The following is a 26,804-nucleotide window of genomic DNA, read 5'->3' as shown; positions in this document are numbered from 1 at the left end:
TGCCAATGTTTGTGTGCTTGGTTTTATACATCTGGGTGTGACTGAAACACCTAAACTCGGTAATTAGCAGTGTAGACATAAGTCATATAGTATGTGTATATAATTGTGTGTGTGTGTGTGTGTGTGTGTGTGTGTATATATATATATATATATATATATATATATATATATATATATATATATATATATATATATATATATATATATATATATATAAATTAGATGTTTATATTGGTGTATACGTCTCTTAAGGGAGTGGTACAACCTCTTCCAACCACAGCTGTTTGTGACATGTATAGATAATTACTGCTGATAAACCATGTATGTATACATATATAGATAAAATTATATGTATACATTTTTTTTTTTTTGCAGGTGAAATCTGTAAAAACGGGCTCCGTCTTTTGGACAATATGCTGCTGTCTGTCTTATTTTTACATGGTAAGCATAATTTTGCGTTTTTTATTGGGGGAAATATTAGTCTTTTTTTGATTCAGATACAGCCTTGTGGTGCACCTTCACAAAATATTTTGTGTGAATGGAGATATAATACATAACTCAATAGCCACTGCATGTTCCAGTTAAATGTTCTGCATTGTCACAACGGTATCCTTTTACTTTGCTATCTACTCTCCAAACTGTTGATGTGTCTGATATGGAGATGGTGACCCCTCCAAATTGTCTGTTCTAGGGCAGTCTAGTTTTCATTAGGATTTTCATTTTCTGTGAATTTCTCTTTGTTAATGGCATTTTCAAGCACATAAGGTTGCTTGGCCTGCTTGCTGTATATTCATACGTTTTCTCATGTGCTTTCTCATTTATTTTTAGGTGTCTGCCTGGGGTGGCTACGTTTTCATCATCAATCTTATCCCACTTCATGTTTTTGTACTGCTATTGATGCAACGTTATAGCAAGAGAGTCTACATAGGTAAGAGGGACTCATGCACTGCCCTAACTTCCACTGTTAACATGCGTGTTTTCTGGTGTTTTCAACACATGCCGTCCAATAGCGTTTTGTATGGTTTGATGCCATGGTTTTGGCCATTCTTAGATTCGTTCCCATTTGTGTTTCATCAAACTCATGCTGGGAATGTCCTATGCACAGAGAATAGTTATGCCTGGCAAAACCATGTTGGCTTTATTCTTGTGGCTTTGTCATTCATATATTGTATTGGACAAAAAAGTTGTCTAAGTGCTTCGTGCCTAAGGCTGGAACTCTGGTGCCTTTTGCGACGTTAAACATTCTTCCTACTCAACTTATTCCACTTTGAGATTCAATTGCAGGTATAGCAGGTGAAACATCATCTCATTGTTTGTCCTTAAGCTTTTTATTTCCGCTTCAGTCCATGAAAATAAGTTGTTTTCTGGCCTTGTGTGGTCTTCTGCATGCGTTTTGAATGAGGAAATTCATTATTCATCCGCAATAATTGAGGAAATAAATTGAGTGGGCTGCCGTGTTTCTTGGCACTTCTTTGCAAGGATTTTTTTCTTTATTAGCGGGTCTTTGTTTCTTGAGCAGCAAAGATCATGCAGTGCATTGTAGAAACACTACATATACTGTCTGATTTCCAGCTGGTAATTGCCTGAATAACTGCAGTTAGATTCGTTGATCACGAGAAGGATAATGTGTACAGTAACAAACACTAGTTTCACTTGATTTACTTTCTGGCTTTTCTGACTATAGTTCCACTTCCTTTATGAGATATTGCAAAAATTTCCAGCTAGCAGTGAATGTCGGAATAATAGATCGTAGAGTAAAATTGCTTGACCATAATGTTTTTTGTTACATTTGTGCCTGTGTGGTAATGAGTTCTACAAGGATTGTCGAAGCTTGCTGGTCAGATACCTGTGTAAAAAGGGAGCTCGTTGAGCTGCATCACACTAATTGGGACATTACTGTCACCCCAGTCTTTTATTTTATTTTTTTTTTAAGTCTGACTAGTGTGTTCTCTGGCTCTTTCACGGAAACATGGACGGGGCGTAATTCATGTAATAGTTGAAATGTATTTACCTTCAATGCTGCCATAGGTCCGACTTAGGACAGCGCTCCCAGCCGTCCCTTCCGCGGTCGGTGTCTTCACAGCATTAAAAGGCGAGCCCTGCCTTATAAGACACAGCGCCATCTTATCCTGGTGCTTCTTGTCTTAACCCAGTGCCCTCTAATGCAATCTATGGCAGGGCTTGACAAATTTGTTGTGAATCTAGGCGCCAGCTAAAAATGTTAGGAGCCAGGATTTTTTTTAAAACAGTTGGTCAGGAGTGATCGGATCATCATCAGCCCACTTACTAAACTCACAGCATTTGACCTGGAAGCACCCTGGACTTTCAGGTCAGTGCTGTTTTTTTTCGTTTTTTGTTTTTGTTTTTTTGTTTTTTAACTCTTTCAAAGCTGATGTTCCATTGGAGCACAGCATTGACTGATATTTAGTCCATGTGTCATACACAATTGTGGCATTGAAGGGGTTAACGCTGCACTGTCACTCTCATGGAGCGATCAGGCAGCAGGGGAGGGTTGGGGCTGCTCCCCACACATGTGGAGACTGAAGAATTGCTGGTCTATAGACCAGACATTGCAGGAAGGAGTCTCTTTGACTCCTGTAGGCTTCCATACCTATGAGAGTCATCAAAAAGCTTGTGGGGGCTTGTTTTTGCTGTTGCTGGTCTGCTTGGGCTTCCAGGCAGACTACCAGCAGCAGAGCCCCATGCAAAACAGGAATTAACCCCTAAAATGCCACGATTGTGGCATTGAAGGGGTTAACACTGCACTTTCACTCTCATGGAGCAATTAGGCAGCAGGGGGATGTTGTCAGGTCCCCACACTTGTATGGAGACCCAATCAACACACAGCCCCCTTCCGTGAAGCTGTCTGTGGCAGCTGAAAACGCTGGTTTGCCGGAAATCACGTTTTCAGCCTACAGAATTACTCCGTGGGAGTGATCACAGGCTCGGGGTGGCTATGCTGGTCTGCCCTGACACCTTGCCCTGGCGCCAGGACAAAATTCTCAGTCGCCATGGCGACCTGGCACCTGGGATTTGTCGAGCCCTGATCTATGGGATGTGTAAATGGGCTGGTTGGGTAGGTCTAAGATCTTCCCTGTTGGCCCATTGAGCAGCAGCACAGCAGGTGGGACTGCTGCCCCTTGGACCTAGTCTGCCTATTCCAGGACAGTCACTGTCCAGTAGTAGTGATGAATGAGTACCGTACAAAGCATTACTGTGTGCACAAACATATTTACAAAAATCCCACCACCCCACGGCCAACATTGTACCAGTCTGCCAGTATTATGGTGGATCTGGAGTAACATGATTGCGGTCATGCCAGAATGCCCTTATTTATTAGTGTCAGCAAATCTGTACTGTTAACTCTAAAAAGCTTGGAAGCCATTTTGTCTTGTTAGCGAATCGGTGACCAGAAGAGCCGTACCGTGGTTAGGGTGGGCAAGTGCAGCAGCAGGGCAGTCCCTTCTGTGTGCTTTGTGTTGGAAGATTTGTTTTCACACGTGACTTCTCTGCATTCTTTACAGGAGGTATCGAGGACATTACTGTCCCGTTAAGATGGGGCAGGAACAAGATTGCCACGGCTTATACCTTTTTTTAGGTCTGGCTCCCAACATTTTGTGCTGGTTTATATTGATCCCTTAAGACCCTCTGGCTCCTTAAATTTTTTTTTCTTGAGATGCACATTAAATATAAGAATCTACAAAACAGGCTTAAGTGAAGCGCTTGCATTGATGTTTTACGCTGGTATTTTTAGAAATTTGCGTAAAATGAAAGAAAGCGGATTGTAAAAGATGAAAGACTCGTGATATCGCATTTTTATAGCTTGACCCATCAAGTTCCAATTTCCTCCCCGAGCAGAACCTATTATTTGCAAGTGGTAGCCTTTTGATAAGGTTCCTGTAAACTACAAAGAAAGCAAAATTAGTGTAACCAATTACTTTTTGTAATTAAGACCCAAAATTATTCTGCATTGCTTTTAACATTATTCCAAACAGTCTCTATGGTAATTTGTTGAACGAGATCTAATCATTCAAAACATCTCAAAATGTAAATTTCTTTATGTGAGATTTTTATATATATATTTTTTTTTTATTATTTTTTTTAGAAAACAGGGTTATGTAGATGGGATTTAATCATTGGTGGTCTTACAAGCCTAATAACTCATAATTGGACAAAACTATGCATATAATGTCATGTTTGAATATGTGTATAAAATATGTAAGTGTGTGTGTATGTATGTATATATATATATATATATATATATATATATATATATATATATATATATATATATACACTCATGTAACTACATTTTTAAGTTGTAATCGGCCCCCCATTGTGTAGGATAGCAGAGGTCCCGAGAGCTTGATTTGATGCCAATTTTGCAAAAGGAAAAGATTCACTGTCAAGGTTGGTTACTGCCTTGCTTGTATTGTATGACTGGCTAATTATTTCCTTCTCCGCATTGGCACTATACTCTTATAAGAAATATTTACAACTTTGCTGTCATCATCACTATGTAAATCTCAGGTTTTATAGTATGCTGAAATTATACAAATGGCGTAAAGATCAATACTGTACACTAGAGCCCTGCGCGGAACTGCTTTTTTAATCCCGCTCCCGCTGATTTTTTTTTGTCCAATCCCGCCCCGCTCCCGCAATGTGGGTGTTCCGCTCCCGCAACATTTGTGGTCGCTCCCGCCACACATGTGGCCAATCACGTCCACTTCCTTACCTGAACTGCAGATTTCCCACACAGTCCCGCAAGGCTGCCCTCGAGTTGCTCCCTCACATGTTTCTCACCCTCCACCCATGCTGAAAAACGAAAAGGAGAAATAAAAAGGTTAGCGGGAAAAAAAAATCACTAAAATACAATAAATAATTAAAAAAAAAAGCGATAGTGAGCTAAGTGATGTCATTGTGACATCACTGGAAATTAATAACATGTTCAAGAAGTACCTAAGAGGACGAAACCTTACTTCCCATTGCCCTAACACAACATCTACCCGCTAAGCCATAAGCATAAAAATTCTACAAATAATGTGCACCTTATAGTATGTTCCCTATAAGTGCTGGAAAAGTATGGAAAATCTGTATATGCATAAGGTATTTCTGTAGTCAGGACAACTGAATTGATAAACTGGGGATTCTCCATCACTTTACCCAATTTTGTGAGGATTCAGAGGGAAAATTTATATATATTTTTTTTTTCAAATTTTCGCTAGTTTTTACTACATTTCTCATTCTAAATTTTCAGCTAATCATCTAACTATGGTATCAAAAGAAAGCTCTATCTCTTCTTGAAAAAACAATATATAGTTTACATGGGTGCACTATTCACAGGAAAAGAGAATAATCGCTGAACCGACAGCGCAAAAATGGCAAAATTGCTCTGGGATTTGAGGTACCAAAAACCCCTGGGATTGAAGGGTTTAAAATCAACTGCTATATGTTCTTAAACCTGGCCTGTGTGTATAAATATATATATATATAATATATGTATAATTAATCACACACATACCCAATACTGTGCCTGTTGTTTTTAGGCAGCTGTGGGGAAAAATGTGGTTTAGCAAAATGCAAAGAAAGCAAACAGAAGAAAAATGTAAATCAAATCAATATTTGCTCTGACCGCCCTTTGCCTTCAAAACGTCATCAATTCTCTTAGATACACTTCCATAACGTCAGAGATTTTGCAGGTATATAGCTGGGTCTATGATTAAGTAATTATACCAAACAGGTGCTAATGATCAGCAATATAATATGAAACAGCTGTGTGAGGAACAGCGAGACTCACTAACAAAGTGAGGCTGCTAAAGACCATTTAATGTCAAGTCATACACCGTGGCAAAAGAACGTATACTGCATCAGCAAGGTCTCTCTCAAACGGGGGTTTCTAGATGTTCTGTTCATGCTCTTTGAAAACACTGACGTAATGGTCAGCCAAGGAAACTTAATACAGCAGATGAGGCTCTTCATGCTTACTTCCCTTGGCAATCGGAAGATGTCCAGCATTGCCAGGAAACCCTGGTACACCCATCTGGTCAGAAGTGGTCTTCATAGAAGACTTGCAGACAAAAAAGCCATACCTCCAACATACGAACAAGACCAATTGACAGCTGGCGAGCGAAACAAGAATGAGTGTTTGTGGGCAACTGTGATGCATGGTGGATGTTCCTTGCAAGTTAGGGGCTGCATTTCTGCCAATGGAGTTGTGGATTTGATCAGAATGAATGATTTTCTCAATGCTGCAAAATACAGATAGATACATATCCATTAAGCAATGCCACCAGGGAGACATCTGATTGGCCCCAAATGTTTTCTGCAGCTTAGCAATGACCCTAAACATACAGCCAAAGTCATTAAGAACTATCTTCAGCCTAAAGAATAACAGAGTCCTGGTTGTGGTGGTATGACCCCCACAGAACCCTGATCTCAACATCTGTCTGGGATTACATGAAAAGAGAAAAAACACGGGCTGCCTAAATCCCCAGAAGAGCTGTGGTTAGTTCTCCAAGAAGTTTGGAACAACCTACCTGCCGAGTTCCTTAAACTGTGTGCAGGTGTATCTAGAAGAGTTGGTGCTATTTTGGAGGGGGAAACATTGGCCACACCTAATATTGAATTGATTTAAGTTTTTCTTCTGTTCACTTACTTTGCGTTTTGTTAAATGATAAAAAATATACTATTAACATGTCTTTTTATTATTATTATTCTATGGGTGCCAGAGGGCAAATCATACACTCAAATCTAAGAAATTAACCCCTTAATGACAAAGCCCATAATTGTTTTCAATGGGTTTAGGGACCGCCCATTATCCTTAAGGGGTTAACTTAATCTAATACCGAGCGAGAGCTGTGTGACATGCAGCCAGTATGGCAAACTGACCACACATACTGGGCTGCAAGATTCTTCCTTCACCATTAATGGAAATAATGTGCAGGCAAGGCTTGCAAAAAGAAATCAATAAAACATGAAGTCTGAGGTGCTGAAGGCTATTGTGACTTCATTTCTTAACAAAAGGTATCTCTTGCTGGTAAAGACTCTTCCATAACTGTAAAGTGTCTTATGGTCGTGTATTTGCTCTGTAACATACTGTAGCCTAGACCCGAAGAACATTCCCGGTGACGAGTGCTGTGTGTGTTGCCGCTGTTTCCACAGGATGGCACTCTTACAGTTATATGTAATCTTCAGGGAAAATATGTCGCGCAATTTAAGATATCTTCCTGCTCCGTAAGTGTGTGTGACAAGCCCTATCTGTGTCCTGCAGCAACATACATCTCCATCTGTGGATTGCAGCCGATCGTGTGCAGTTTTGGGAATGTCAGGGTTTAAAAAAAAAAAAAGTTCTGCTGCTGACATCAAACAAATGAATAGTGTTCTCGTAGCATTTACCTTTTTGATGCTGTCTGTACAATGGCCCCAATCCATATCAGTCTTCATGGTCTGTGTTTCATTGGCATCGGTAGCAGAAGGCTTTTTTTCTGTTTAGCATTAACCTTCTTCTGAAAGTTTTATTTTTTTATTTATTTTTTTTTTCACATAAAGTGCAAACATTGTACCCTAATCTGTAAATGATGTATTTTCAGGTTGCCTCTGTCTTGTCTAATAAACCTGCATCCAACAGAGTAATAGGTGTTTGTAATGTTTGGTTTAACACGTTTTCTGACCTCTCTTGAGGTTTAGTTGGGATGTGGTGTTGGATGGAGCATTGATTCATACACATGCCGCACACTCGGGTGGAGAACTGAAAATCCATTCTTAGCTCCTTCAATCCCTCGGGTTTTCATATAGCCTAAGGACCAAAATAGTTGTTGTTTGTACCATATGCTTGTTAAACCATGATTACCCGTTTCTATATTTGATAAACCTGGACACGTTGTACATTATCTTGTTCAAGGGAAGCAAGGCCTTTTTGAAAATCATAGAAATAAATCGAACATTATTATTGATAATGGAAAAAGCAATACTAAATCATATTTTTGAATCTTCTATAATGTAAGTTCCCAACTGAACAATGATCCAACTTATGTGTATTAATATCTTCTGATTAGTCATGCCCTAAAGGCATAAGACATATTTTTTTATATATATACCGTATTTGCTCGATTATAAGATGTTTTTTTTCAGAGCAAATGCTCTGAAAAATACCCCTCGTCTTATAATCAAGGTCGTCCGCTGGGGCCAGGCTGCTTACCGGTGCTTTGGTCGCGAGCAGCGTCTCTTCTACTAGCAGCAGGAGAACAGGAATTCTGCCTCCTCCTCTTTCCACTGGGGGCGGGGCCAGAGAAGTTGCTCGCACAGCCGGGCCCCTGCAGAAGTCTTCGAGTGAGAGATCTGCAGTTCAGGTAAGGGGGTGGGGGAGGGTTTTTGAGCAAGTATGTGTGATTAATGGAATGAGTATTTAAATGTTTGTGAATAAGTGTGTGATAGTATGGATGTGTAAGGGGGGGGTGGTGGTAGCATGGCATAGGAAGGCTGTACTCACACTCCTATCATTCCCAGGTTCCAGCATGTACTGGCTGCCTTGGCTTGATAGGAGTGTGGTTGCTGTTAGCAGTTATATATATATATATATATACCTCCAGAAATGCCTTTTAACCCCCTATATGCCACTCTGCCCCTTGATATGCCTTTTAACCCCCTATATGCCACTCTGGCATATAGGGGATTAAATGGCATATCATGGGGCAGAGTGGCATATAGGAGGGTATAAGACGTTTCTGGAGGCAGAGTGGCAAATAGGGGGTATAAGGCACTTCTGGGGGCAGAGTATATTGTTTTTGCTCTGTTCCCAGTGCCGTATGGCTTGAGATTGTGGGTATCATTTTTTTGTTTTATTTATATCCCCCCCCCCCCCACACACTTTTTATTTACATTTTGGGAAGGGACGAATCTAAGTTTCTCCTTCTCCTCCTCCTCCTCCTGTTTTGTGCGGTCTCTCCTGTGATCAGCCAGCACCGCTCCATAGGCCTGCACTGCAGATTGTAATTGCAATAATTGTAATCAGCCAGCAGTGTGAGAACCCAGAAGGGGGCACCTAGTGGAAGGGAATGCACGATCGCATGATTGTTCATTCCTTGAATGACGGTGTACGGACCAACACGATCAGTCGGCAGGAAGACAGCGCTGCTGGATTCTGTGGACAAGGGAGAGCCTAGTCCGGAAACAGCTACGTCCTAAGGGCACTGAAAGGGATAATCCCATGCAGCCACACAGACATCTGGTGTATCACCATACAGTTACATCGCCCGTTCCTATGTTATCTCTTCAGTGATACGTTCTAGACATTTGTTATGGAAATAGTGATTAACAGCGTCGGCGAACACAAAGGCCGTATTCATGCTCTTATATTGTAATTATGAAAGTTTGACTTTACGCCGACTTCCTTCGCCAGTTGTATGTCTTCTGTTGTATTGTTTTCATTGCTAAGCGTTAAGGAGGTTTGAAATCAAACTTTATATACATATTGTTTCAGCCTGGCAATTCATGGTTGGCTTCCTATTCATTTTGTTATGATTCTGCCAGAATTGATTACGGTTTTGTTTCTGGAACCTTCCACTACCTGTCTAAGGGTCACTCTAGTGCCCCATGTAAATAAGCCTCACCAATGAGGAATGCATATTCCATATTGTATAGGAAAAAGAACATGAAAGCGTTTACCTTTAGTAGAAGCTTCAGTGCACCTGCTCATTCTGTGCTCTCATTTTTGCTGCTTGAAGCAGCCAATCAGTGGCAGGAAAGCAATCCCCTTGAAATCATTGAACGCTTTCTTGCGCCCCTTCCGAGGGAGGGGTCAGACCCCTGGAGCTGGCTTGGCAGTAAGTATAGGACGTACCGAGATGCGTCCTGAAAGCCTCCAGCACGCCTAGGAGCTGGGTGGTGGGGAAAGAAGCAAATAGATGGGTTAGATGGATCTACAGAACCCCTTCATATATTTGCAAACAGGGAATTGCATCATTTAAATTGGACACTTGGCTATCATAGGCATTAAAGTACATATGATGAAACTTTAGCACCGTCATTTAATACTGTATTACTTGTGTAATATTCTTTGTATGTCGAGTCATATTAATATTTATGGAGTTGAGTCATTTATTCTGAGTAATTGTTTTTGTTCTTACAGCTTACAGCACTTTCTACATTGTGGGTTTAATTTTATCGATGCAAATTCCATTTGTGGGCTTTCAACCAATCCGGACAAGCGAACACATGGCAGCCGCAGGTACCGTTCGGCAGTTTTTTCTTATTGTAATATAGTTAATTGCTGTACTTGATACAAATGATGGCACGCTGCTGTTAGCTGCCTTGAACTGGTCTATGACCCATCTGATGACCATTTAAGGAAAAACACCCAAGATTCCTGCAGAAGGTGCTGAGAATGGGCCAGGGGTACATTTTCCCAAGTTACCCCAATATGCAAAGTATTATCTTTCTAATTAATGAGAACCAATCAGTTAATCTGTTTTGTTTTTTTTCTTCGATCAACTCATCTCATAATAGCGGTGAATGTGTTTTGGTACCAATGTGATGTTGGATGCGTAACTATTGGTACCCACGTTCCAGTGGGTGCTTACAATGCGACATGCGCTGCATATTTTAGAACTCCTACATTCATAATTGAGCTGCATTTTGTTGCTCAGTTTTTTGTTCTCTGCTTTCGGCACGCGCTTGCACTTAATGTATCGTGCGTCAATACCAGTTGTCTTTCCTTCTTCCCAGGCCGTATCACTAAACCTTATTTATTCAGTTACCATAACTCGTCGGCATAGGAAACACCACCCAACCCATTTGGTATTCGAATTACCCCCCGATCATTTTCACTATATGAACTCCTATTTTAGTTCATTACCGAATTGAGCTGTTTATTTTTACCTGTCTATATCAGCAAGCAGTTTACTTTCATCCTATTCCGCATTTAGCTCCACATGGCAGACACGTTTGTAGCCTTGAAGTTTTTGCATATCCTCCATCGTACCTCCAGTATCATATAGGCTTTGTATTTTATAATAATTGTAATATTTAATGCCCCCGCCCACCACAGCAGTCAACAGTCGTTGTATATCTTTTCCAAACAATCGATTGACTGTTCCTCCCATCCCTCATCTTTTGTAAGATGTGCTGCTTTTAGTCAATTATGTCTTTGATTCCGAGAGTTTTGACGTCTCCTTTTTGTGTTCCTCGCTCCTCTAGGAGTATTTGCTCTTCTGCAAGCCTATGCTTTACTGCAGTACCTAAGAGACAAGCTGACCAAGCAGGAATTCCAGACGCTCTTTTTTCTGGGGGTGTCCCTGGCGGCCGGAGTTGTGTTCCTAACGGTTATCTACCTGACATACACAGGTAATTGGACATTTTTTTTCTTTCTTCTTTCCTCTTTTTAAATGACCAAAGGGTCAAAATGTCTCGCCGTTTAGTGGCGGTGTATTGACGTGTGTATGCGCATATTCCAAACACAGGAATAGGAATTTGGATTGTATTCATTAGTATTCAGGCAATTTAGAATGCAAAAATTGATAGCTATTCATATTCATAACAGAATAAGCATGTATTCATTTCCATTACTGTTAAGCGGGAAGAATCAGTGCTTTTATATTGCCATTTTATTGAATATGTGGCGCTTATGGGCTTTCATTTTTTCCCCTTGAACAGGATACATTGCTCCGTGGAGTGGGAGGTTTTATTCCCTTTGGGACACAGGGTAAGTGTTTTTGAGACACGTTTTGACCTCATTTTATCCTAACAGAGCCTTCCATTGGTAAGCATGATCACGTTGATGTCATTGCTGTGCAGATGATGTAATTGCTTATGAATTGTGTATGAATATGCCAACAAACCAAGGAATTTTAGCCCTTCCAAAAACTACCAGCCCGGTGGTGTTTCGGTTCTAAAGGGCTGTTGGGTTTTGCGCATGACACCCATCGCTCTTATCGAGAGAGGTGTCTGGCCGGTGTCTCTGGTTTTGCTACATGGACGGAGTGTTGTATGCGGTAGTTTGACGGTTACCTCAGCACAGCATGTCCAGAGATGATCAATGTTGTACATAAAAAGAGCATTTCTGTGGAACATTTTGAAATATTGTCTTATCACCCTAGTAACCACTGCACTAGCCCAGTGATAAGGCACAAAACAAAATTATTGCTATGGTGACAAGTCCAACCCTTTGCACAAACTTATTTGTGACGCATAAACTGCATTATTTTTTATCCGCTGGGCTAGCGCTCAATGATTCACATGACTGGTTTCTGTTTATAAACCAGAACATAATATTGATAACATAATTGCAAAATGGTTTTCTGATGATCGATTTGCCTTTTAAACTTAAGCTTGGATCAGCGAACACAATATTCCATTGGAACACAGGAGTGATGGGAGTGATAAAGGCCCTCTGTACGCCTATTAGGACAATCCATTAAAATCAGCCGTTTCCAGCTACAATAGTCGTTAACAACATTAACAAAGCCTGCTTTCTGATCCATTTTCTGTTATTTTAATGGACAAAATTTCCTAATCTTTAAAAAACAAAATGCTTTAAACTTTTTAACAATGTATAAAATTGCCAAAAATGCTTTATTTTTTTGTTCAAATAAAGAATCTGCAGTGCTGTTTAGGTGTGCGCTTTCTAAACTGCCTATAATTGGGCAGCATATTGTCCACCTAGACGGTTTTTAAGAAAAACTCTTCTTTCAGGAAAACGATCTCTTCCTTTTTTTTTTTTTTTTTTTTTCCTCGGTGGAGTAATTTTCTGGCTGCTTTGTCTTGGCGCACATTATCGTGTTACATGGGCTACAGCTGCCTGGCGGCTCTGGGCAGGCGAGGCACAGAAAGCCAGCCAGATCTGCAGCCAGAAGATGACCTACAAAATTGCGAGGCTCATCGCAGTTATAGGCGATTGGTATCATCGCATTTGGCAGGCGTTATCACAAATGTGTTGGAGGGGAATGGTAATTAAAGCTGTCGTGCTACCTTAGATCGCCAAAATTGTCATCTCTTCTAGCAGTTAAGTCCAGCCCTATAGCTCAGTAATAGCTGGAAGGTCAGATTCGACACCACGCTCTGACTTTATCTGTTGTCTCAGAACTGGCAGGGGGTAACATGACAGCCAGAGCCGCCTCTTCATATTCATTTGAATAATAGAACATCTTAATTACGGATTATTTAGTGTGCATGTAATTATTGCAGCAGCTTTTCCCTGACAGATGCATTATATTGTATCATATAGACACATTCTGTTAAAGCTCCCAATTCTCTGGGTAAAACGCATGTCCAAAAGCTACCATCGAACTAATGACCATGCATCGTAGGCTATGAAATGCACTAAGGTACCGGAGTGTCCCTTTAAACTAGATTTAGGACATACCCAAACATTCTACGGTGTTTAGACTGGTGAAAATGTATATTGCAAGAATATACAGAAGCAAATTAAGCTTTCTAATGCAAATAAGTCTTGATGGTTCAAGAATGGAGTTTAAGACTTGTTCCCCGTGTCTTAATAAAGTAGGATTCAGTAGATAGCTTCTTATTGTTTGTTCAACTTTATTCTCCCAACAGGTATGCAAAGATTCACATCCCCATTATCGCTTCTGTGTCTGAGCATCAACCAACCACGTGGGTTTCCTTCTTTTTTGACCTGCATATATTGGTGTGTACGTTTCCCGCAGGGCTCTGGTTCTGTATTAAAAATATCAACGATGAGCGAGTATTTGGTAAGCACAAGCAAAAAAATGTTTTTTTTGTTCTTTTTTGTTTAGTTTAATATACACTTTTTACAAAAATATATTACGTTTAATTTTTATGTAAAAAGATAGTGTTGACTATGATAATTTGGTCATGAAAATTAGTAGGCTTATATGGATCAACTGTCCCCAGTTAAAAAGGGGGATCTGGTGCCAGGGTAACTTGACTCTTACGTGTCCAATTCTTCTAGTCTGGTCTATTAAACCCTGGGCTATAGTCACTTGGCTAGTGAGAGGTGCATACTGGCCCAACTGAATATCATCACGGACTAAGGGCTGCATTCACACTTGTTTGTAACAAGTTTGTTTGTCTGTGGTATACATTTTGTTATGGAATACATAGGAGTTAGAAGCATTAATCTCATTATAGACTATAACATATAAACTAACCGTGATGTACTACATAAAGTCATGTAGAGCCTGGGTAATGCAGTCGTCTGCTGGAGAGCCGTTGCTTATCAGTCAGCCATAAGAGTCGTAGATCACACGTCGTTGGAGACTATATCCGATATTAATCTCAGAGGAAAGCTTGGATTACACACGTTAACGAAACTTTAATTTCTCGATACACAGTTCCTCGGCTATCCTAACAGCTGACAAATGGGTCTGTAACAGTGTGCTAGAATGCATTACTGGCTCGTACGCGGCCAGAACTAGTTTAATATAATAGTCTTTTTACCAGTCCAGAGACATTTTCCTAATCTTAATATGCGTCGCTAGCATTAAAATGGGATCTTTAATATGGTCCTTCAAGGGGAAGATTTGCATATAATAATGCAATATATTTTTATGCTCGTATCTGTATAAGGGGGGAAGGGTTATACTACGAATGCTTCGATGTGTGCGATTATGTGCCTTGTCACAGCCGGCTCTGTCGGAAATTTACAAAGGTACTTTACTACGTGAAAACAAAAGTGAGAAAGTAGCGGTAGCAGCCATTGAGTTTTGGAGTGCAAACGGTGCAAGTTTCTTCTTTTCATGAATGAATCGTGTGATTACGTTGCCTGCCGCTTGTCTCCGCAGTTGCCCTGTACGCAATTAGCGCGGTGTACTTTGCCGGTGTCATGGTGCGGTTGATGCTGACCTTGACACCTGTGGTTTGCATGCTGTCTGCCATTGCCTTCTCTAACGTGTTCGAGCATTACCTTGGGGACGATATGAAAAGAGAAAATCCCCCGGTAGAAGACAGCAGCGATGAAGATGACAAAAGGAATTCTGGAAATCTCTACGATAAGGTAAAGATACATCGCTTGCCTTTTGTACCAGGGAATTGTGTTAAGAATTTTAATGCACCCCTCCATCCCTTATCTTTTGCTCTAAACAAGTAATAGACTCAATTCATACTTAAAATCCATATTGATTAAGCTGCAGCAACTATTGTGAATCATAGCGATCTGTCTTCCAGACTATTAGCCGTTTTAAAGTAGCTTAAAAAAAATATATTGTATAAGATGCAGCCTTGTGTTGAATTCTTTTTTGTTCGGCTTCTATTGATTAACCATTTGTCTGCAGTATAGTTAGCTGTAATTAAATTGAACTACCAAAGAATGTTTAATCTCTGCATTGTATACACTCCGATACAAGGAAATGTTTGCCGTCACTTCATATTTTTTTTTTAAAAACTTAATTACTCCGCAAACTGCAGTGAGTGCGGGAATAACTGTTTGATTATACATCGTGAATGCCAGATTATTTTCCATGCTGGTTGCCACTCAGCAGGATGCGGTGCGAACGTTAGTATTCCAAGTAGTCACCCGGGAACTACTTATTCCCCTGGTTTTGCTTGGAAAACGCAAAGCACGTTTGATTTTTTTCACTTCGTAGCGTTAATATTAAGTCTTAACCACCACTTTCATTGCAATTTACAGGTAGCTGAAGACTAGGACGTTATTTTCAGTGGCCGTACAAAATTATAAAAATATTTTTTGCTCCTTGCCGTGAAACAGGTCATACGTGGCTTCTTTTAAGGTTACTGCAGATTTGCATGTTACTTAAAGATAACATGGATGAATGATCACTTTTTTAATGATGGACGCGAGCATTAGTATCGAGAATTACCATACTGGGTATTTGGAGGTCCTCCAACTTGGGGAATGTACAGGGTGTGTGGTTACCTTTTTTTTATTATGTGTTTTCTTTCTATTCAGGCTGGGAAAGTGAGGAAGCATGTGTCTGAGCAGGAGAAGACCGAGGAGGGTCTTGGTCCAAACATTAAGAGCATAGTCACCATGTTAATGCTGATGCTTCTGATGATGTTTGCCGTACACTGCACATGGGTAACTAGCAATGCCTACTCCAGTCCCAGCGTGGTATTGGCGTCATACAATCATGATGGGTAAGAGTGACATCTCTTGTATCTGCCTCTATCATTTTTCATCTGTGGATAAGATATATATAATTTCAACATGTCACACCTTTTAACACATCAGATCAGAAACGCCATTGCTCTTTTGTACTCATGTGATATTAATGGTAGGTGAGATGCCGAAGGCCTGTAAATGGCACTCGGGAACGTTACTAGACCGTGATGGCAAGGCTCTTATAAGATTAGTCATGTGTATAACTTTCACGTGTTGGTTGAATAAGCAATCATTCTCCATTAATTTCACAGTAGGTAAGAAGGAGTAGGCAAAACTCTTAAGAAGCAGCTAACGTAAAGATATTCAACTCCTTGAAGAGCATTGCTCTTCTGATGTAGTATTACAAGGTCCAAACTAACCAGTCCTGGTTAGGCATAGTTGTATTAAGTCACAGAAGGTGTATGAAACAATTGCAAGTTAGTGCCATGACTTTTAAGGACTTATTAAACATATGGATACGCTGATTGGGAATAATTCTATAGCTGCAATATGTTTTTACAAATTACGCGGCAATCACTTTATTGAAGTTATGATGAAGCTCTTGTGCTGAAGGAAGTTGGATGCACAGTGTTAAGAGGAACCTAGCACAACGCAGCAGAAGCGCAGATTGATGGAATGAAAAGAATTTGATTCAGTTTGCATAAATGAGTTCTTGGCTACTTGAAAACTGCATAAAGCAAGCAGACATCTGCTTCCCTTTGCTTGAGAGAGGCGTAAGGATTAAGTAGCACTTTTAAACCCATGTGCAATTTGTCTATTTAATCTTCTTAGAAGCAGCCTGATTTTATTTGGTTACATGGAGAATTACGTGAAATCAGTGATTTTAATTATCTACTTTGTGGAATGATGCATGCTGGACTGCACGGAGTCATGCCAGGCGGTGATCATAAAGAGCATACACATTCTGTATGAACATATGGAGAGACTGTGTTCCAGAAAGCGAGATATCTTAAAAGTTAATTGTGCATTATAGTATGTGCACCCCCATAACTGGTACCGTAGTATGGAGACATTGACACGAGTGCATTTTTTCTTTTCAATGCTTTGACACCATCAGTCTTATTTCAGAACACGAAACATCTTGGATGACTTTAGAGAAGCGTACTATTGGCTACGACAGAATACTGATGAACATGCACGTGTAATGTCCTGGTGGGATTATGGCTATCAAATAGCAGGAATGGCTAATCGAACCACTTTAGTAGACAACAATACGTGGAATAATAGCCATATAGCATTGGTGAGTATGGAGACCATTTTTTTAATGTACTTGGTTTACATAATTTTATTGGGTTTTTTGTGACCTAGGTCCCTTTATCTTTGGTCAGTAGCACATTAATACAATTGTAAAATCATTTCAAGTAGCAGGAGGACTAACATAATTTTGCTTGTAATTTAATAAATGGATTACGTTATATTTAACGGTTTAGCGAATTTAATATTATGTAATTTTCAAATCACTTAACATACTTGGTTAGGAGGCGTTTTACATCCTAGTCGGTCTGGATTATGCGTAGTCAACAGAACCTTTACAGTTAATGTTAAACTAAAAATGCCATGTTGTGACAGGGCCAGGCTAGCTGGCTCATATGTTCATGTTAAGTTTAGCCGGTCATGGAGCGCTTATGTGTTCAGTATGATTCGAAGTGGGGATGGGAGAAATCATCCCTCCAGTCTGCGGGCACAGACTCTAACTGCCACTGCTGGTGTTCCAGCTCACACACCTCGGCTGTAACCCGGTCTGTCTCATCCTCTGGTTCTCAGAAGGATTGGATATCCTGGTGCGATATTTTGGCGGTCTGTTCCCCTAGTCTGGGAGATACAGACCCACTCTGGCTCAGTTCCCGGTGACACATTTCAATCACAGTCATCACTTGCTCCCATGTAGCCCCTCCTGGGTACAGGGATAAGTGCCATAGGATGTTCTTTTGTAGAGCACTCAGTCCGAGGCTCTCCTCTGGGGCATCCTGGTGCCGGTCCATCTCTCTGCAGTCTGCAATCAGGGTAGCCTTTCCTTTGCTACAAACCTCCAGGAGCTCTCTTGGTGTCTCTCTCGTCTGCAATCCCAGTTGGTGGTTTGGATTTCACCCAAGTCGTGGTATTCATCCCACCGCTGCCACCAATGTTACAGGGTCACCGTCCCCAAGGCTGGGTACCCCTGTTTGAGGGCTGAGGAATCACCAGTCAGTCCCTCATGCGGATAGCACTCAGCTATCCACAGATCAGTCAGACCACCATTCGTAGTAAACCAAGAAGAACTCTTTATTGCAAAACAAGCCAAATTTATATAGATCCTTATCAATGAACACAAAACACAGCCCCCAATCTCATCAGCCACATCCCATCACAAATCCCATCAGTATACAGGGGATGTCTCAGGTGAGGGCATTAAGGAATACAATGGGTTCCCCCACCTGTGTTATCCCCCCTGTAATGCGGGTGCCGTCTTGGCAGACAGGGCTGTGCTGGCCGATTAAGAGCCCCAGCCAGATTATAGGATTGTCTCTTTGAAGGCTGGAGCTGCAGCCACATCAGTCTCTGGGCCGAATACACAATAAGCCGTTTTATAAAATATTACCGGGTCACGGTATCACAAACTGAACACAAAAGCGCTCCATGACCCGGCTAAACTTAACATGAACATATGATCCAGCTAGCCTGGCCCTGTCACACATGTTTCCTTGCTAGCCGGGTCCCAGGTATATGATGGCTGAAAACCATAGTGGTTGCAATACGAGCTTCCCGTTCTCTTTACCTGATCTAGATATTTTACTTCGTACTAACAAACCAGAAATAGGATCACGTTACCAGTTTGTAAATTGTTGCCTGCCTTCTGTTCCCTTTTCTGTTTGTTATGGAGGCTCAAGTAAAATCTTTCATTTCCACACAGGTCGGAAAAGCAATGTCTTCAAACGAAACGGCTGCTTATGAAATCATGCGAAGCTTAGATGTTGATTATGTGCTGATCATCTTTGGTGGTGTAATTGGCTATTCTGGTGATGACATAAACAAATTTCTTTGGATGGTGAGGATAGCAGAAGGCGAGCATCCAAAAGATATCCGGGTAAGCCGATAAAATTCATAATCTCACAGTATCCCATTATATCCTGACCGGATTTTGTATTAACCAATAGCTGCAGTAGGAAGCCTGTAATCAACCACTAGAATTCTCCAGCTCAGTTTATGAGATCCAGAACGTTATGAAATAGTTTATCTAGAACGTTTTGCCAGGAAGAATACATTGAGCTTTCTCGAGTTTTCACGTATTCCATACAACAGCCGACTCTGTGATTGAACTAGTTTTTCCAACTCTGCTGTGGTACAAATTATGAAATTCAAAAACTTGCCTGCATAGAGTGCTGAGTTGCCATTTCAACAAGTGAGTCTGTAATTACGGCACAAAAGGTATCAACTTTGACTGAGGACTCCAACTTCTCTTTGACAAATGGGACTATATCCATTTCTCATTAACATTCCACTAAATATTTTTTTTCTTTATCTTTAGGAAAGTGATTACTTCACACCACAAGGAGAATTCAGAGTAGACAAAGCTGGATCGCCAACTTTGCTTAATTGCCTCATGTACAAAATGTCCTATTACCGATTTGGTGAAATGCAGGTTAGTACTACCGATATAGTTTCTCGTCTAACCAAACATTAGTTTTTGTTTTTCGGCGTTCATTTTAATTCAGTACATTTGACTGTAGAAAATGTTAAGTTCAGTATAAATTAAATTGGCATTGGTAATCGGCTTCTGATGTTTTTTTTTTTTGTTTGTTTGTTTTTTTTTACAAAACAGTTTTCATTTTCGAATTGCCTGACCTAAGAAAGTATGAAAAGATTCATCTATTGCCAATGGGAGATGTGTGTTACCATTGTTACAAAACTTGTACAGCTCTGTTCTCTTTATTACACCTGGAAAGTGGCATTTAAAAAAAAAAATACAAAATTGTTTAATTTGAATTAGTCTAATGCCTGCTAAGGAATTAATTGAGGACACATAGATATACCACCTCTGTTTGTAGGAGGTGTGATGTGCTGGGCAGGTATTAGCAGATAGCTCTCTGGGATACCAGTAGCTTGTGAAATATTTTCTGCACTGTTAGTATGTAAGCTGTCTTTAGCAGTATCTCAAGGTTCAAGAGTATCTTCAGCAACACTTCGCTTGTTTTGCAGCTAGACTTTCGAACCCCGCCAGGGTTTGATCGTACACGTAATGCGGAGATTGGCAACAAAGACATCAAATTCAAGCATCTAGAAGAGGCGTTTACATCGGAGCACTGGCTTGTTAGAATATACAAAGTAAAACAGCTAGAAAACAGAGAGGCACTTGATCACAAACCTAGAGTGACCAACATTGTCCCTAAGCAGAAGTACTTATCCAAGAAGGTAGGTTTTGTATTCGCACTTAGTGGAACAACCGCCGTTGCTTTTTATTTAAAAAAAAAAAAAAAAAAAAATGTTCTTTGCTGGAAATAAGTTCTTTCATTTTGGTGCAGGGCATGGTAAACTTAGTTTGGGCAACTAAAAGATTGGAGCCTTGATTTAACTTAAATACTGTGGTGTTAATTCACCCCTTTTAGAATCTATTCTACAAGGCTGGGTGGTAACGAGAGGGGCAGCTGCCCCAGGCGCCATAAGGTGGTGGAGAGGCTTCTTGAGTCATTCACTGACTATTCTCTTGCACCACCTTTTGCTAACAGAACCTCTGACCCTGTCCCAGGCCAGTAGAGCCCTAGTTATCATATTGATCCAAGGGCCCAGCTGACCCATATATGTCTTTGGACATTGAACTCCCTCAAATATGAAAAGTCATTGTCTTGAAAAATCCTGACCATTTCACTTGTAATAGGTCTGTGGTTAAACATTGTAGGATTTTTAATAAGCGAGGCCTTGCTGAGCAATGCAGTATTCATTACCACTGCTAAAATTACACTTTTAACTCTAATGGGTTACCTTTTTTTTCCTTCAGACAGCACAGCATACAAAATCCTGTAGCTCGTATTTCATTAATGAGGCTAAAGCATCAGGGATCGCTTGCTTCAAACCCTCGTAACTGAAGTTCTGCGTTAAGAGTCTGCTTACCAGCAGTGTGCGTTTTGAATATTTCAGTACTCAAATATTCTGTGGATTCTTTTAGTGATTGTTCAGTTTAATCTTCATATTTACAAAAACGATTTAAATCCGCTTGCAGCAGGGTAAACATGGTGAATACGCTACAGCAGTATTTTATTTCACTGCCCATGCCTAAATCTGTTCTGAGCTTTCACGCAGAATATTTTTATATTTCTTCCATTAAAAAAAGCCACATTTTCTGTATAATGTTTTTAATAAGCAAATTGCCTCAGATTCAAGGGTTTTGTCTGTAGCTGATTGATACAATATTCAGCACTTTGTAGTATCCATTGTGCATTTTTCTTACTTTTTCCCCTTTACTTGTAGACATCCAAGAGGAAGCGTGGTTACATCAGAAATAAGCTAACTCTGAAGAAAGGCAAGAAACCTAGCAAGAAGACGGTTTAAACAAACTGATCTCACAGGAGGAAATTGCCCTTGAGATAACCAGTCTTTGCCTTTAGGAGAACTCATGTTTCACAGCAACATGAGGGTACAGAACCATCTTTGGTCCAGATTATTGTACAAACATTTCAGGCAATGTCTGATTATGAGATATATATATATTGGCTTATTAAGAACAGCTGTTTTAGATTTGTAATGTGAAGCCAGAGCTGCTGTCCAAGAATAAACAGCAGACGTTTTGTTTTTTGGTAACTTTAGTTTTTTTCTTTCTCTACTTTGAATCTGACAATTTGGACTGATTGCACCAAAGAGCCCTCTAATTTGTCAACTGGTACATGCATACTTGTCAATTTTTTTATATATATATTTATCAACTTAAATATATTTTCTTCACGATGCCCATGCATTGAATGGACATTGGAGCATCATATAGCAAACCATTCCAATGCATATGAAATGTAAAAAAAAAAAAAAAAAAAATAGGATAAAAAGCATGCATTTCAGAATCAATAAAGATTTGTTCTGTTGAGCTGGGGTTTTTTTTTTTAACATTAAAGATAGACACACAAGGGTGGTGTAAAGTTGGAAATGTAAATGCTTTGTAATTATATTTCATCAAAACATGTTTGAACGAACTTTGGTGAATCACGTCATGGAGACAGGCTAGATTGGTCAGGTCATTCTGTCTTTAGTTGAACATATGTGATCACTTTAAAGCATCAATGGCAACAAACAGCATGCTTTCAACACTGGCAAAATAAAGTTTAAGCTGTAGCAGTGAAATATGATATGGCCTAGTACTGTATATAGGGACCTAAATCAGTATGGCCTCTAAAGTTCAGCTGTGACCATTTTCTGCTGTAACAAGTAGTGGAAGGAAAATAAAAATGCACGGTTTAATGGTACACACGTTAAAAAGTTGACAAGTATTCAAATGTCTGCTATGTTTTTGTAAAATCACATTAGAGGGTATCTGAATTACAATCCAAATCTTTGGACAAAATGAGGCTTTTTTCCCCCTTCTCTTTAATTCTGGTTGAGTTGTTTAAATCATTTGTTGACTTGTGATATTTTTTTTTTTCTTAACTAGGAATCTTTTTCATGACCGTTCTGTCAAATGAAATGCACTAAAATGTACATTGGGTTGAACATTTGGGTGGATCTCTACCTTTTCTGGCTTTAGGATTCATGCAGACTTGAATATTTGTCTTGACAGATCTTCCCCTTTTTATATTAGCAGCGCATACATTTCCCCACAATAAATACTGGACTATAATATATGATTTATGTTTTAATAATATTGAGATTTGGTGACATCTTCCCCAAAATGGCAGTACCTTTTTTTTTTGTTTGTTTTATTTACAGACATCATTGTCAAGAGTTCGTAAGTAGCTCTGACGTTTTCACATCATGCTGGGATTTATTTTACGATTATGAAAAAAAAGTTTGAAGAAGTTGACTATAGGCAAATAAACTTTTAATTAAGGTTTTCTCTTAAGTGTCCTGTTTTTGTTTGTCAATTATTGAAATGGCCAAATCTTGAAAATGTCATCTGCCATGGCAGCCACTGTTTGGAACCATTAAAATTCATAGCTTGTTTGGGTAGATTTTTTTGGTATAGTTAAGGAACGGACTTATTTTCAAGATGTTTATTGAAAAATAAATGACGTGACCAGAATTGCAGTAAAAACTGGAAAACATTTACTTTCAAATAAAAAAAAAATATTTCCTGCTGTTTGTGTGTGTATGTACTATATCTGGCTTTCACTTTAGTGGATTAGGGCTGAGTACACTTTTTTAACTGCTTAACGTCAATCCACGTACATGTACGGGGTGACGCTGCAATGTGTTACTAACAATGCCCGTACATGTACGTGGTATCGTTATTTTCCGTTGATCGCGGTTGGCGGCATTGCGGTTTTCCTTCAAACCTTCCGATCGGCGGTTTAAACAGACCAGTGATGCAAGTCACCGGTCTGTTAAACACCCCCCCAAGGCAGATGCAAATCTGATGAGTGGCATTCCAGGCTGCCTCTTCATTGAGGCAAGCCTGCAATGCCCCAGAGGGGGGCTTCGCAACCTCAGTGTATAGTTTAAAAAATAAATAAATAAATATATATATATATGGTAACATGTAAAAATTCCTCACTGTCACCACAAAAAAGTGCAAATATTATTATATGTATATATGTGGGGTTTTTTTTGTTTTTTTTATGAGCAAGTCCTACAATTAGCGCTATATCTTCCCAAAAAATTCCCGCATGGAAAGAGTTAAAATATTGGCATTATAAATGCCCATAGGGTGCCTAGTTTTAAACAAAAATGTATGATGTGATGGGGTAAATTGAATTGGCCGGCTTCAAAGATGGGCCACAAAGTGACCAGATGTCTAAACGGCAAAAAAAAATACACACCTCACAAAGGTGGCCTTTTCCTCCCAAATAACCCAATAAACCAATGCATGTGGGGTATCACTGCGCTCAGGAGATGTTGCGGAACACATATTGGGGTGTTGTTTGACATATACCAGGAGCGGTAAATGTATACCTGGAGTACAACATGTATGGAAAAAAAAATACAAAAATTTTTGACTACCAAAAAGTTTCACAAAGGCTAGTGGTAGAATTAGTGCATGGAAAGGGTTAAAATACCAGCATTTGAAATACCTTGGGGTGTCTAGTTTTCAAAAATATATGGTTTGATAGGGTAAATTGCATTGGGCGGCTTCAAAGATACCCGAAATAGCACATGTGGCAGAATGACCAGATTTGGGGAAAAATTGTTTTTAAATAGCAAAACACTACTGGTACTTATTGCCCCATAACGTGCAACAAAACATAAAAACATTGGGTATTTCTAAACTCAGGACAAATAGAATCTATTTAGCAGGTTTTTTTCATTAGTTTTTGCAGATGAGTAAAAGATTTTGCAAAGAAAAACGAGACAACAAATAAAAGTGAGAAATTGAGGCAGTCCTATATTAAGCATACAAACATGTAATAAAACCACAATTCTCCTTTAGAATACAATTAAATTCATTTTACACAGTTTAAATAATGATCATACGCTTAGACAAATGTTCTGTTGAATAACGTCCTGAAGAACTATAATTTATAGGTTCTACTTTGTGGCATTTATTGAAATGGTATGAATACCTTTTAAGATGTAGTTCCTGCCATTTAATCCAGTAAGTAAATACAATCTGTAAAATGAAGTTGAAGACTAACACATTAAAGATATTCAATTGTGCTGTTTAGTGTTAAAAGAGGGAAGAGCAGGAAGAGAAGATTTTATTTTTTTTTTTTTCCAGATGTCACAGGCACACAACACTATCTGGCAGCTCCCACTTCATACACTATGGCTACCCTTCTCTCTCAACACGCTCCTGCACTCATCCTTTTTTTTTTTTATTGTTTAAACAATATACAAATAAAATTGTTTTGTCGCATTGTTGACATGGGGGTCACATGTAACTTCATAACAGACAAATGTCAGCCATGTATGTGGTTGGTACTCTGTTGGACTGTCTGTAGGGCTTTTTTTAAAACCCGTTTTGCAGCAGAGAGGTTGAAAGCTGTTTGAAAAAACCTGCTGAACCATTTAATAAAAGACAACATTTTATGACCTTATGACTAACGTGAATGTCTCATAGGGGACCGTTTTGTTTATTTTTCTGTATTTATTACTCAGTTGTGAAACAATATGAAAGATTTTTGGGTTGAAGACGGTTTCTTAACATTTGATATCTGTGCACAGAATCTTGCATTTAATGAAAATAACTCTATCCCCTTCTGTAGTTTTATGTCTAGACGAAATAATCCTGTGTAAGTAGAAAGTGTAAGGTTATTTTCCTTACATACAGCTTTTTCCTTAAAGCATACATATAAATGATGGCTGTTTCCATAAAACATTTAGGCCAATAACTAGCTTTAGGCTAATTTTGAGCAGGCTATATTATTGCGGAGGTAGATTGACACGTACGATTGCAGTACACGGTTGTGAATTATCCTCTCTCGCTGGCTGTGCTTACGTTGGGGAAAAAAGGAATGCACAAGGCTGCATTTTTATTAAGTCCTATTTGACTTCATGAAACTCCTGGGGATGCTGTTGAAAGAACTCCAGTGGAAACATTGATATACACATTTATTTGACCAAAAACTGTATTAAAGGGGCATGGGTACATTTCTTGGAATCCCCTATACATTTGCACTATTTATTTGCGCCCCCCCCCCCCCCCCCCCCGGTTTGCTGATGTGTTCGGCCGAGCACATGTCTTGCTTTAATGCACATAGTTCCGTGTGCTCACTCCAACACTGTCCGGTGCAAGAGTTCCAGGGGTCCAACAAGATTGCATGCACCGGAAGCACTACTACGGATTTCATACAGCAAAAACTAGCACAATGGAACGGGTGAAACGCTGCAGCGTATCCTGAGTAGCTTTACCCCCCCCCCCCCAATATGGTAAATAGTGCATAATAAAGTGTTTACAAAGTACTTCAATATGCATTCTCCCTCGCTGAGGATATTTGTGGTAAAAAAAAAGCTTTAGAAAAGAACCTCGTAGTTTTAAGGGACTTCCTCACCTGTTTCTGTAAGCCAAATTATTATGTTATATACTATTTATGTCTGGTCTGCTCATTGTACAGCACTACTGTATGGCAATACAGAAAAATAATAATATTGCACATGGTTTTGGCCAGCTGTAACGTATGGGTGTACCATAGAAACTTGCCATATTTGGCTTGAAGAATCTCAAAAGATTACTCTTGTCTACAAGGCAGCATGTGGTCTCCAGGTGGGGAATAGTAGTATTTACAGCCCTTACAACCAAGATTCATGGCTATTTCTAGCTAACTGCCACTACATGAGCTATGTCTCCCAACTAACCCCCCACTCTACCCTTCTCCAAGGGTGAGACCTCTGAAACCTGTGCTAGGAGGTCCATAGGTGTCAGTATTGGTTGCTCTTTTTTGTGTAAAGTTGTTTATGAAGATATATTATAGAACTGAATCTGTAGATTAAAGGGGGAGTCCATCTAAATTCTAAAAGGTACAAAAAATATGTAGTTAAATTAGTTTGGACGCTTGCAACTCAATCAAAATGGTTGAAAAAGATTGTGTTCAAGCAACAATTTAAAATTTCCCTGTTCTGTTTTTCGTTCTTGAGACCTGACATTTAATACAGAAACAAA

The 26,804-nt window shown here is 39.6% G+C and overlaps 1 protein-coding gene across 1 annotated transcript in view; it reads left to right on the top strand.

Annotated features, from left to right (window-relative positions):
• The window catches only part of LOC149300750 (dolichyl-diphosphooligosaccharide--protein glycosyltransferase subunit STT3B-like), a 47,677-nt gene extending 26,061 nt beyond the window's left edge, over nt 1-21,616 (top strand). The window contains exons 4-16 of the mRNA XM_089484847.1: nt 376-441; nt 829-928; nt 10,127-10,225; nt 11,194-11,340; nt 11,650-11,698; nt 13,549-13,703; nt 14,757-14,968; nt 15,881-16,068; nt 17,162-17,333; nt 18,984-19,157; nt 19,599-19,712; nt 20,270-20,482; nt 21,536-21,616. Coding sequence (XP_089340973.1) covers nt 376-441; nt 829-928; nt 10,127-10,225; nt 11,194-11,340; nt 11,650-11,698; nt 13,549-13,703; nt 14,757-14,968; nt 15,881-16,068; nt 17,162-17,333; nt 18,984-19,157; nt 19,599-19,712; nt 20,270-20,482; nt 21,536-21,616 — 1,770 coding nt within the window. The remainder of the gene's footprint in view (nt 1-375; nt 442-828; nt 929-10,126; nt 10,226-11,193; nt 11,341-11,649; nt 11,699-13,548; nt 13,704-14,756; nt 14,969-15,880; nt 16,069-17,161; nt 17,334-18,983; nt 19,158-19,598; nt 19,713-20,269; nt 20,483-21,535) is intronic.
• The last annotated feature ends 5,188 nt before the right edge of the window (nt 21,617-26,804 follow it).

This window comes from Sceloporus occidentalis, unplaced genomic scaffold (genome assembly GCF_023333645.1).
Source record: "Sceloporus occidentalis isolate IW3139 unplaced genomic scaffold, rSceOcc1.0.p SCAF_23, whole genome shotgun sequence".
NCBI classification, from domain to species: Eukaryota; Metazoa; Chordata; class Lepidosauria; order Squamata; family Phrynosomatidae; genus Sceloporus; species Sceloporus occidentalis.
Note: the sequence above shows the minus strand (reverse complement) of the source record. Positions and strands in the feature narration are given on the sequence as shown.